Here is a 13,024-nt window from a genome sequence, read left to right as displayed (position 1 = left end):
AGAACATTATTATTTTTACATTACAATCAATTTTCCCCTAATTTTTCGTTTCTAACCCCCTCCCTTTCCCCCCCTTTTGTTGACTTCCAACAGCTTTCCCACCCTCTGTCCCTTTTCCCTTTCTTCTATTAAATTCCTCTGTCTAAAACAGATATACATTCTCCATTATATTAAGCAGTACATCTTTAACTCCTTTACTTATTATACACCCAAACTATACGTCTTTAGATAAACAATTTATCCCATTTTCCAGTTTTGAATATTTCTATATAAAACTATATATCATAAACCATAAAAATTTCCCACATTTAAATCAAACAATTTGATTTGTTCTCTATATATTACTCATTTCATCTTCTTATGGTAATTCTATATAACTCCTCGCATAATCAATCAATTTAACTCTTCTATACATTCAGTTTGGTGCATATAAATCTTATCAAAGAAAGAAAATATTGTTAATTACTCAATCCTCATGTTTAAACCTTATCATTAATTATTCTCTATCAATGTTCTATCAATTAACCTATACATATCTATATATATCTCAGTCAATTAGTCTAACTGCTTATAAATTCACATTTCTCTTCCTCCCCCGGTAAAGTCACCCCTCTCTTTTATACTTTTATTATACTTCAGTAGTTCTCAAACTGCCACAGTTTTCCTCCCACCTCCCATTTCTTCTCCAGATATTGTTTCAGCTTCTCCCAGTCTGTGTTAAACTGCCCTGAGTCCAGATCTCTCAGTTTTCTTGTCATCTTGTCCATTTCAGCCATATACAGCAATTTGTAGATCCAATCTTCAATAGTTGGCACTTCTTGTACTTTCCATTTCTGCGCATACAAAAGTCTAGCTGCTGCAGTCATATAGAAAATCAACGTCCTATGATGGGCTGGAATTCCCTCCATTCCCAAGTTTAGCAGCAGGAGTTCTGGGTTCTTATTTATTTGAAACTGTAAAATTTCACTCATTTCTCTTATTATTTCCCCCCAGAACTGCCTAGCTACCTCGCACGACCACCACATATGATAGAGGGAGCCCTCATGTTTCTTACATTTCCAGCATTTATTAGAAGTATTCAAGTTCCCTAGCGCAATCTTCTTTGGTGTCATGTACCAACGATAGATCATTTTGAAAATGTTCTCTTTAATATTAATACATGTCGTTGTCTTCATTGTAGTTTTCCACAAGTATTCCCATGCCTCCATTGTTATTTCTTTATTGAAATTTATAGCCCATTTCACCATCTGTGTTTTAACTATCTCATCCTCAGTATACCATTTCAACAGTACTTGGTATACCTTGGATATTCTTTTCTTGTCTTCTTTAAGAAGGGTCTGCTCTAGTTCCGAGTTCTCTGTTCGTATGCCCCCTTTTGCAGAGTCCGAATTATATAAATCTCTAATCTGTCTATACTGGAACCAATCATAGTTAGGTGATAGTTCCTCTTGCGTCTTTATTCTAAGTTTAGATACTTCAATTTTAGTTATTTCTTTGTACGTTAAACATTGTTGTTCATTATCAACAGCTCTCGGATCTATCACCTCATATGGGACCACCCACAAGGGGGTTCCTTCTTGTAGGTAAGTTCTGTACTTCTTCCAGATTGTATATAAACTTCTCCTTACAAAATGATGCAGGAACATCGAGTTGACCTTTACTTTGTCATGCCATAGGTATGCGTGCCATCCAAAAAAATTTTTATATCCCTCTAGGGCTAATAGTTTCTTATTCTTTAATGTCATCCACTCTTTTAACCAAACTAGGCAGATTGCATCATGGTAGAGTCTCAGGTTGGGCAGTTGCATTCCGCCTCTTTCCTTTGCATCTTGTAAAACTTTTACTTTCACTCGAGGCTTCTTGCCTGCCCAAACAAAATCTGATATTTTCCTCTGCCATTTTTCAAATTGTTTAGAGTCTCTGATGATTGGTATTGTCTGTAGCAAAAACATTACTCTTGGTAACACATTCATCTTAACTGCTGCAATCCTGCCCAACCATGACAAATTCAGTCTATTCCATTTGATCAAGTCTCTCTCTATCTGAGTCCATAATTTTTCATAATTATTCTTGAACAAATCTATATTTTTTGCAGTCAGCTCAACTTCCAAATATTTCACCTTACTAGTTACTTCACAGTCCGTTGTTTCCATTAACAATTGTTGTTTCTGCTTAGTCATGTTTTTACATAGTATCTTTGACTTCTTTTTGTTAATGAAGAAACCTGCCAAGTCGCCAAACTCCTTAATCTTGTCTATCACTTTTGGCATGTTCTCCAATGGATCTTCTACAATTAACATTATGTCATCTGCAGTCCTAACTATGGTTTCATTCAACATGCAAACATGGAAATTCTGCCTTAACCCTGGATTGTTCCCTGGTACTGCCTTCAAACACATCCTGGCTACAGATACATGTGGTCAGAGTGAAGGTGATGAAACTACCTTTTGTTGAGACAGACTAGAATTTGAATGGACACATAGGAGCTGATTTCAGATTTCACAAACTAACTGTAAACCATAGTTTTATTTTATCACTAACTTGAGCCAATGAGAACTCAATTGGAAGAGAGTTAATATATTATTGAAAGTATGTTGGGAATCATTCTTACATTACATTACAATAAAACTGATAGAAACAGTGTCTTGTAGTCTGTTAACAGTAGTATATATATTTGTGTTTATTTTTCCCTTGTTTACAAATTCATAAGAGTTAAATTGCGGTTCATTATTAGCCTCTTTCTTTTTAAGGTCGGTTGCTTATTGGAGACCTGATTTTAGAAGTCAATGGAGAAAACTTAGTTGGTGTAACTAACAAAAGGTATGCTTTATAAATTAACTAGTAACGAAGCCCGTTGCGTGAAAACATACAACGGGCTCTAGAAAACTATTGTTGTTGGTCATTTTTTAATTTTTCATGGAACATAACCATCAGTAGAGCTTACTCCAAGGAAACTCCCTTCAGGATTGCATCCAGGCTTCTTTAGGGAGGGGAGGATAAGCTTCATATGACTGAGCAGGGACCTCTCCCAGGGAAGCACGGACAGGCATCCAGCACCACCGAGGCTTCTGCCTTCTCCTCAGTGACCTTCAGGTGAGGCGCGAGGAGGAGTGCTTAGGCTGTCAATTTGGCGGGACTGCTCCCAGCAATGCGCCTGCACAAAGATTAATTTGTATTCTGTTCTTTTTCTCCTCAGCGCCCTTCCGCTCTGGCCTGGGGGCCCCCACGAAACGCCTGCTAGCCACTGCAAGAGGGCCCGGGAAATCAACGGCCTGAGCACCCCTCCCGGTGGCAAGTAGGCGCTTCACAGTGCCCTGGAGGTCAGAGTGGGAGGGTGCTGAGGGGAGGCATGGGGAGGAGTGCTGAGGCTGTCCATTCAGTCCCCTCCTGACAGCAAGCAGGCGCTTCGCAGTGGCCTCGAGGCCAGGCTGTGCCTGCGCGGGGATGAAAAGTGAGTCGTCCCCAATACAGCTTGTCTTTTATAGAGTAGAATTTATAAAATTGGATTAGAGTTACTAGTACTTCTTCTTATGTAAACATTCCGGTCCCAATTAATCACTGCTGAAGAAACTCAAACCTTTCTGAAGTTCATGGAATGGTACCTGCCAATACCAAGTATTGGTTTGGCTCAGACTTTTTAATTGTGTAATCCAAAGACAGGGCAATATATAACCCATCAAATTTCTTTTTGAAGTCATGACCTCATGTTAAGTTATTAAGAATAATTTTTAACAACTCAAGTAAACATGGATTTTGTAAACAGGATGTTTACAAAATGTTGTTAATATGATCCACCGTGCTGTGTAGGTAGGTGACCCCTGATGGCAGTTGTGACCGACGGAAAGGCAAAACCGCCACTCAGCTGTTTCTTCCCTGAGCTTATGGGAGTGTGGCTCCAGCATCCAGTCATTTTTTGAGAGGAGATTGGAATGCTGGCGGGAAATGCAGCAGCAGGCATTTCAGCTCAGGGTTGACTCGGGGGGAGAGAGAGAGAGAGAGAGAGAGAGAGAGAGAGAGAGAGAGCAGACCGTATCAAGGGTAGTTCTGCCTGGTAGCAGAGTGGTTTAGTTCTACCTGTGGGAGCAGACGGGCTGTGAGGACTGGTGTATCCTTCTGTCTGCCTCTTGGGAAAAGGCAGGCTGGTGTGAGTGGAATCCTGTGTGTGGGAAAGGTTCTCGCTTGGGGGTTCATCAGGGAAAGCCTGTTTTTATGTGAAAGCCTTAAAAAGAATTAAAATCTTCATTTGAAGCTACAATTAGTTTAAATTTTTGTACTTCAGACAGGTTTTTCGTTTGAATGTTGGGAGACCTGGGCTGCTGATCGGTTCTTTAAAAAAAAACACCATATGTTAAAAAAAAAAAATTCTTTAATTTTTGTAAACCTCCTTCTTCAGTGATCTCTGAGTTCTTATTCACCACACAGCTTTCCTCGCAGCAGAGAACACAAAGCCTTTACACTTGCAAGTGTAAGGACATCTAGCCACTGAGGGGGGAAGGCTTACATTTCAAAACCAGCCTGGCGCCCCCAAATTAAAGGAGGCTCTGTGGGTTCCCCCAGTTGGAAGAAAACGCCAGTCACAGGAATCATAAAAATTTCTTGCCAGTTGATAATAATATTAGGCCTTATTATTTCTTAAACTAACCAGTTTAATATATAAATTTCCTATTCCTGTAGGCATTTATAAATTAGAAATAAAATATATTCAACAGACAAATTATGACTATGCATAAAACAGCCCTGGTGGCACCATAGACCTGCAATCCTGAGTTCCTGTATACAAAATATACATGAGAATCTTCTGCATATCTTTTCATGATTTGTTGAAGTTTATACTACTACTTTAAAAAAGGCCAAAGAGTAAGGCTTTCTCAGTTCTGTTTTCTTGATGCAGCCCGGCCCTTCTATACCCTCTCAAAACCCTTCATGACTGTTCAGGATAAAGCAAAGAACAGAGTAGTCAAAAACCAGTTTTCTGAGCGAAACACATCAGGAATCTGTCCTCATGCGGTTGCACAGAGAGAATTGCGTCCGGGACCTAGAAGGGGGAGGAAAGTTTAATCAGAATTTGAAATGCTTATTCTCTGTATGATTAACCACTCCATCATTATCCTATGGAGCTATTTTTGTATTATGACAGTATGAAGGGAAAACATTGAAGTGTAGTGTTTAGTGTTTGTAGGTCATCCCCCCCTCTTCCTTTTCCATCCCCCTTTGTCCCTTCCCTTTCCCCTTTCCTTGTGATAGTCTTGTGTAGTGCTGTGTAGTGTTTTGTAGTTTGAAGAAAAAAAAAAAAGGAATCTGTCCTCATAACAACAGGCAGATCCCTGTTGTTTCAGTCTAACAGTGGGCAGTGACTTACAGAAAACAGAAGAATGGCACTAGGAGTGGGACTTGAACCCAGATCCAAGTCCAAAGAGATACATTGGTTCTGTGCACTGACATTTCATTAGAGTGTCGTGCTAAATCGTTCTCTTTGGCATTCTGCTGTTGTAACATTAACTTGCTCTTAATGACCCAGGTCTGACTGTGTGTCGTTGAAAACCTTGAGCAAGAACTACTGTGGTGTTGGACTTGGCACAGGGAGAGCCAGGTTCACGTTCCTGCCTGCCACGAAACTCAGTGGGTGACTTTGGGCCAATCATTCTCTCTCTCGGCCTATTCGGCCTCACAGCGCTGTTGTGAGGATAACAGGAAGGACACAAGTTATCTGAAAGGAGGATAAGATAAGCATTCGCTAAATAAATCGCTGTTTTCCCGTTTCTCATGTTACTCTTTTAGTCTGTTGTCCATTTGGATATCTGGGTTCATGATGACGTATCTTTTTATGTTTAGGTGTATGTGGGGGGATTTGTTGTGTTATATTGGAATGGAGGTCATCCCATGATTTTCAACAGGGCAGGGATGATTGGGATCACAGCATTATTACACTAGCGGTAGTGTTAAGGCATACGTGTCTTTCTGCTGATTAGAAGACTTTGTTCAGATGAACAAAGCAGCAGAAACCTTACCACTAATTGGAAAAGAAATCAGTTCATTTATCTCCTTTTCTTCATCCTCACAGAGCTCATGATATCTTGGAGATGGCATCAGCAACCAGTCGTGTATCTTTGCTCATTGGCAGAGATGAAGAAGCAAAGTAAGAAAACGTCGTGATTCTCTGTGTCTGTAGAAAATGCCGAAGGGAAGGAGAGTGATGGGAAAGGACAGAAGCAGGAGATCATCCAGAATTTGTGCTCGTTTGGGCCGGGCTGGTCTTCCCTCGCTGATTTTCTTCCTTGGAGAGAAGTTGTGCCACCTCCCTGCAGGGTGGAGTTTTCTAACAACCAACGCCTTGCCGGGAATGTAGCAATACGTAACAATTGTATTAAAGTGCAAATAGAAAGTGCAAATGCAGTGTAAAACAGTGTACAAAAAGCAATAAATATTTCATTTACAATGCAATTCGTTAATGTCCGTATATGTTTACATATATATTCCACAATGGGAGATCCAAGGAAAGGGAGGTGGAGTTCAATTTGGAGAATAAATACCCAAGGTAATTCATAAATAATTTTGAAAAGTCATAGTCCATGCATGATGAAACCGTTATTGCCGAAGGGCAAATATGTGCACTGATGTTCCAAATCCTGTTTTGTGGCAAAAAGACACTTCCTCATGGGCATATATCTTCTGGAATTTAATAGCTCCGTCTTACTAATTGTTTGTATATTGATCCGGGAGTGTGTTAGACTGGGAGCTATTAAATTCCAGAAGATATATGCCCATGAGGAAGTGTCTTTTTGCCACAAAACAGGATTTGGAACATCAGTGCACATATTTGCCCTTCGGCAATAACGGTTTCATCATGCATGGACTATGACTTTTCAAAATTATTTATGAATTACCTTGGATATTTATTCTCCAAATTGAACTCCACCTCCCTTTCCTTGGATCTCCCATTGTGGAATATATATGTAAACATATACGGACATTAACGAATTGCATCGTAAATGAAATACTTATTGCTTTTTGTACACTGTTTTACACTGCATTTGCACTTTCTATTTGCACTTTAATACAATTGTTACATATTGCTACATTCCCGGCAAGGCGTTGGTTGTTTGTTCCTAGTAACTGGGTTGTCTCCCCAATTCTTGCTAAGTTCCTGGGTGGAGTTTTCTGGCAAAGCCAAGTACCTCTGCAGTGTCCGCTGGAGCTCAGATTCTTTCTGGCAGGGAGGGAGAAGCAGCACCTCGTTCTCTGGGCCGGGGCTGGTCTTCCCTGTTCCACGGTGTCCTTTGTGGGAGGGATGCAGCCTCCCAGGTGCCTTTGGATCCCTGTCTGAGGGCTGCGGCTGAAGTTCTTTTCCCTCCTGCAACGGGCCGAGGACCCAGACTTCTTTGGGAGGGTGCTTAAGCTCCTGCAAGGGCAGTAATGCTAAGAGAGGGGAAGAGGCTGTCACCATCAACCACTGTCCTGTTACTGCTGATCCCATCATGAGAACTGGTTTCTTGAAACTAATTTTTGAACACATGTCCAGGAGAGAAGGCCAGTTGGTGCAATAGACGTCATGGTCCATGGTTTAGAACATGAAATTTTTTTTCCAGAATGAGAGCATTCTGGTTGTTGCATTCCTTTAGAACATTTTTACAAAAAAAAATAATGAAGAGTGACAAAATATTTGGAAGCAGATAAAAAGTGTAGCAGAGCCCCTTCCCTGGGAAGTAGGTGGGTGCTGCAGAACAGATAAGAGCAGCGTTTCTTTCTCCTTGCCTGACAGACAGGTTGATCAGTGACATGGCAAGACAGAGAAGCCTTGCAGGCCCTGGACGGATCTTTCGGCTGGGCAGTCTGCTTGTGTCAGCTAAGTGGGGATCCCCTGCGTGCTGCATTTAAGGACAGATCGCTCCAGAGAGGGGGAGCCTCTAGACCTCAGTTTAGGTGTTACACAAAACCATGATCTAATTAAACATTTATTTATTAGCCCACTTACATCCCTCCTGTCTTTCCGCTCAAGGTGGCTCAGAGGGGAAAAAAGGGATAAAAGAATACAACGACAAATTTCAAACAGTTAATTGATAAAGGATTTCAAAACAGTTCAATAAAACTAATTTGTCGGCAGTAAAACCATCTCTGTGTTAAGACCAGCAGTCAGTAAAAACTAGAAACATAAAACCGTGCTGAATGCAAAAGAAGGCCATAGAAGCTTAACAGGTAAGGATAACAGGTCAAAATCAATTAAAGGAGAAAAACAATTAGATAGAATTTGAGTTAAAGGCCTGGATGTATAGAACATGGTCAGTGTGACCAAATAGAGCCCACTCCACTGACTGTGGTTAGGTAAAGCCTGCCAAACTGGGGTCTGAAAGAAATGTTTGAAGTTGTTTTATTAACCACAGTTAGCCCTCATGATGATTTTGTGTGACATATGAACACAGTTCTCCTAGTTTTACTCTGCATCTTGTAAACTATTTTGACTCCCAGGAGTTCTCCCATTCAAGGCACTGAAAACCTACTTGGTTTCTGCAGAATTGCTGTATAATGTGCCTTTCTGTCTATTACATTTTTATTCTGCCCTTCCCCCAGGGAACTCAAAGCAGTGTACCTGGTTCTCCTTCCATTTATTCCCACAACAACCTTATGAGGTAGGACGGTTAGGCTTAGCGAGATAGCCTAAGATCACCCGATCTTATCAGCATACTCTGAGACCAACGGAGACTTGCTTCTGCACGGCACCATCTGGTAACTGTTTGCCTCTCAGGTACAATATTTAAACTGCCCAAAGATCAAATTCTCAACATAACAAAATCTGTCACGGTCAGAGTAGTTCAAAGGTGGAATCAGTTGCCTAGGGAGGTGGTGAGCTCCCCCTCACTGGCAGTTTTCAAGAGGAGGCTGGATGAATCCTTGTCAGAGATGCTTTAGGCTGATCCTGCACTGGGCAGGGGGTTGGACTAGATGGTCTGTATGGCCCCTTCCAACTCTAAGATTCTATGATTCTGTGGATACTAAAGTCCCTGAGATTGGAGCCATGAAAAGACAAGGCAGGTCTTTCTTCAAACCTGAGCAACACCCCAGGTTTGCAGAAAAATCCTCACAATTTACACATATACAAATTACAAATACAAAATCCACAGTTTATACAAAAATAGACGTTCAAAGTCCCAATAGAAATCAATCTTTTACCACAATGGGTAAGTATACAGTTCCCAAAAGTTCAAGCAGTGACATGACGCGTTTTCCGAAGGACAGCGCTCCAGGCAAGTGAGTAGCAAGGTAAGTAGATGGCAATGAGTACGAGCCGGCAATATCTCTACTCTACAATATCTACTTACCTTGCTACTCACTTGCTACTCACTTGCCTGGAGCGCTGTCCTTCGGACAACGCGTCACGTCACTGCTTGAACTTTTGGGAACTGTATACTTACCCATTGTGGTGAAAGATTGATTTCTATTGGGACGTTGAACGTCTATTTTTGTATAAACTGTGGATTTTGTATTTGTAATTTGTATATGTGTAAATTGTGAGCATTTTCATGAATGTGCCTCTTCACTTCTTTTTTCCTTGGTGTATCATTTTTTGGAAGTGAACCCCCTTTGTTTTTGTTGCAGAAAAATCCGACATTTTAAAAAAATACATTGGGGGTTAAAAACCTGCAAAACAATAGAAGCAGTGCCTGCAGCTTTAAGAAATGAATGCCCTCTCAGTTCCCTCCGCAGGGATTCCTCAGCAACCATAACAGTATTATCAGCCTCCAGGCCTTGGTTTCTGTCAGTAAAAGGCAAGGGGAGGGGCCCTTTCTAGAGCTCTTCTAGCCTTTGAGGGAGGATTCACTGGGGCTAAGCCTGGCCGCAGCCTCTGATAAGGTGTTATCACACTGCTTGACTGACCCAGGGAAGGGAAAGAGAAAATAGTGGGGGATGGGGCTATGGAGGAAAATGAGATGCCTGCCCCTGCAAATCCTTGCAGGTCTCCTTGCTGGTTTTTATATGTTACTGTGCAATGCATGTTTTCTTTTTAAAAATTATTCATTGATTGTAATACATTTTACGGTTCTTCTGAAATCAAAAGCAAATTCGTGCGATGACAAAACTTTTACGTTTGTGCTCGTGTGCTTATGAATAAGAAAGATCACGTACTTTCAGTGGGATGCTCCCGTAATTTGCTGCTTCTTCCCAGAAAGGCCAAAGATAGACACACACAGCGAACGAGGCCTTCTTGGTGCCTTCTGCCTCTTTTTGTGTCTGCACTGAATGGGCAACGGCTGCAGTGGCAGTGGTGGTGCGTGCAGAAGGCACCAGGATGAATCCTCGTCATTCCCCAAAAAAGAATCAAGTCGTGGATGATGTGAAAGAGCTCCGCCTGAGACCCTAGAGAGCTGTGGCCATTACAGATAGCCAGGATGGACCGTGGTGGATTGATGGTCTGATTCATTGTAAGGAACCTTCAGCGCAGTGATGCCGGGTCACGCAAGCAGCGGGGAGAGTTCCTTTTTAGCGCAGACTTGTCTTCTTCCTGTCACATCACTGATGTGCTTGTAGCACAAAACAATGTGCAAGCTTTTGAGTTTTCTTGAACTCTTTATCAAGTTACATTCTGACCCCCCCCAAAGGCAAGGGTGGAAAAAAGGGGGCGTTTCAGGCCATTATCTTAAGGCTTTATCTTGCCAGCATCTTTCCATGAAATGCCAAGCATGTATGGGGGGAAAAACTATGGAAAAAGCAAAAGGTCCAGTTTGGTATGTCCTTGTAAGAGACGTTAAGAATAGAGGTGGGCACGGTCTGGAAAACGGACCAAGATTTTGCACGGTCTGGCCCGGTTTGTGATTCATGAACACACAGTTCGTGGGACTCACCTTTTTCATGAATTTTGGTTTGTTTGGGCTGGTCCGTTGGTCCATGGTCCATGAGTCCAGACATCCTGGTGCCAATCTTATCAATTCCCTAGGCCAGCGATGGCGAACCTATGGCATGCGTGCCACAGCTGGCACGCAGAGCCCTCTCTGTGGGCACGTGAGCCAAGTCGCCAATTGCTAGGTCCAGGGCTCATTTGGAGGTGGAACGCCTGGAACGGCGTTCCAGTAGCTCTGAGCAGAGATCACATGGGTTTTGGCCCTGCTCACGTGATTCCTTTTCCTCAAGGCTGCCTCCCTGCTGCCCGTCTCTTTAGCAGTAGGAAGCAGAGGCAGCAGCCGGGCTGCTGGGGCTGGCTTTCTAAAGAAGAGTAAGCTGCTTTGATTTAACTTGCTTTACTTTTCAGTCATGGCTCTTGAGTGAGTGAGTGAGTGAGAGAGAGAGAGAGAGAGAGAGTGCTTGCAAGCTGGGCTGCTGGTGTAAAGAAGGGCAAACTGCTTTAACTTGCTTTACTTTCAGTCGTGGCTCTTGAGTGAGAGAGTGAGAGAGAGAGAGAGAGAGAGAGAGAGAGAGAGAGAGAGAGAGAGAGAATGCTTGCAAGCCGGGCTGCTGGTGTAAAGAAGGGCAAACTGCTTTGATTTAACTTGCTTTACTTTCATTCGTGGCTCCTGAGTGTGTGTGTGTGTGTGTGTGAGAGAGAGAGAGAGAGAGAGAGAGAGATGTTAATTAGTTCAGACAACTGTATGAGTTGTTTTTTCTTAACTAAAACCTCAGTATTCAGTTTTCATTGCAGTGTTGGCACTTTGAAATAAATAAGTTGGTTTTGTGTTGCATTTTGGGCACTCGGGCTCAAAAAGGTTCGTCATCACTGCCCTAGGCAATGGAGAGGACGTCAGCAGACCTTTTGCAGCCCTTAAAACCTTAATTGGCAGCTCTGCCTGCCAACCAGACAGCTCCCATTCTGCTCTATAGAGCAAGGAGCAAGAATGAATTCCCTAGGCAACAGAGGGATGGACATTCTGCAGCCATGGCAACACCAATCTTAGCCCTCAAAACGTAGATAGGTAGCTCTGCCTGCCAACCAGACAGCTCCCATTTTGCTCTATGTGAGCAAGAAGAAAGAATGAATTCCCTAGGCAACAGAGGGATGGGTGTTCTGCAGCCAATCTTAGCCCTCAAAACCTTGATAGGCAGCTCTGCGTGCCAACCAGAGAGCTCTCATTCTTCTCTATGCAAGCAAGGAGCAAGAATGAATTCCATAGGCCACGGGTGGAAAAGTGTCTGTGTGGTGAGTGAGGGCATTATTCTCCCACCCTTTTCTGTTTGATTTTGCCTCATTGCAACTTTTTGGTGCTGCTAGCCAATACAAGTCAATTGGCATTTGTGACTCCAGTATCTTCTGCAAGTTTCCTGGGGGCAGCCGCTTTGGGGGGCTGGAACTCAGACATCTGAAATGCAATCTTGACCAGTCTTGGAGAGTGGTTGGATGAGAGGCTGCTGAAGATTCTCTGCTAGTTTGGGCTCTTTGGGGGCAGGGAGCCAGGGCTGCCAGAAGTGACAGGCCACGGACCGACAAACTGGTCCGTGAATGAGGCTGGTCCGTGAAAAGTTCGTGAAAATCGACGGACCACAGGCTGGTGGTCCGTGGGGTTTTCCCAGTCCATGCCCACCTCTAGTTAAGAACATAAGAAAAGCCTGCTGGATCAGACCAGCGGTCCATCTACTCTAGCGTCCTGTTTCACACAGTGGCTTAGCAGTTGCCTGGGCAGGTCAAATGAACAGGGCAGGGCCTTGACCTTCCTTACTGCTGCCTCCCAGCACTGGTATTCAGAGGTTTGCTGCCTCTGGATGTGGAGGCTCCATCCAGTCCACCTTGGCTGATAGCCATTGATGAACCTTCCCTCTGTGAACCTGTCTTAACTCCCTTTTTGAGCTGCCTCTACTCGTATCCATTGCTGTCTCCCCTGCCAGTGAATCCCATAGTTTAATTGCTCATCGAGTAAAGAAGTATTTCCTTTGCTTTGTCCTGAACTTATTTCCCAACAATTTCATTGGATGCTTCTGAGTTCTTATGCTTTGGGACAGGACGAATGCATTTATTTATTTGTGTTATTTGTAGTCCATCTTTCTCACTGAGACCGAAGGTGTATTTACATAGTCTAAGTCAAATACAGTCAAGCACATGGGACAG

At 42.8% G+C, this 13,024-nt stretch overlaps 1 protein-coding gene across 3 annotated transcripts in view; it reads left to right on the top strand.

Moving 5' to 3' along the window:
* Positions 1–13,024, top strand: part of STXBP4 (syntaxin binding protein 4) — a 251,066-nt gene that overhangs the window by 7,694 nt on the left and 230,348 nt on the right. For all 3 annotated transcript variants that reach the window (XM_054977054.1, XM_054977055.1, XM_054977052.1), the window contains exons 4-5: positions 2,751–2,820; positions 6,062–6,136. In XM_054977054.1, the coding sequence (XP_054833029.1) occupies positions 2,751–2,820; positions 6,062–6,136 (145 nt within the window). The remainder of the gene's footprint in view (positions 1–2,750; positions 2,821–6,061; positions 6,137–13,024) is intronic.

Source organism: Eublepharis macularius, chromosome 4 (assembly GCF_028583425.1).
Source record: "Eublepharis macularius isolate TG4126 chromosome 4, MPM_Emac_v1.0, whole genome shotgun sequence".
In the NCBI taxonomy this organism is placed as follows: domain Eukaryota; kingdom Metazoa; phylum Chordata; class Lepidosauria; order Squamata; family Eublepharidae; genus Eublepharis; species Eublepharis macularius.
Note: the sequence above shows the minus strand (reverse complement) of the source record. Positions and strands in the feature narration are given on the sequence as shown.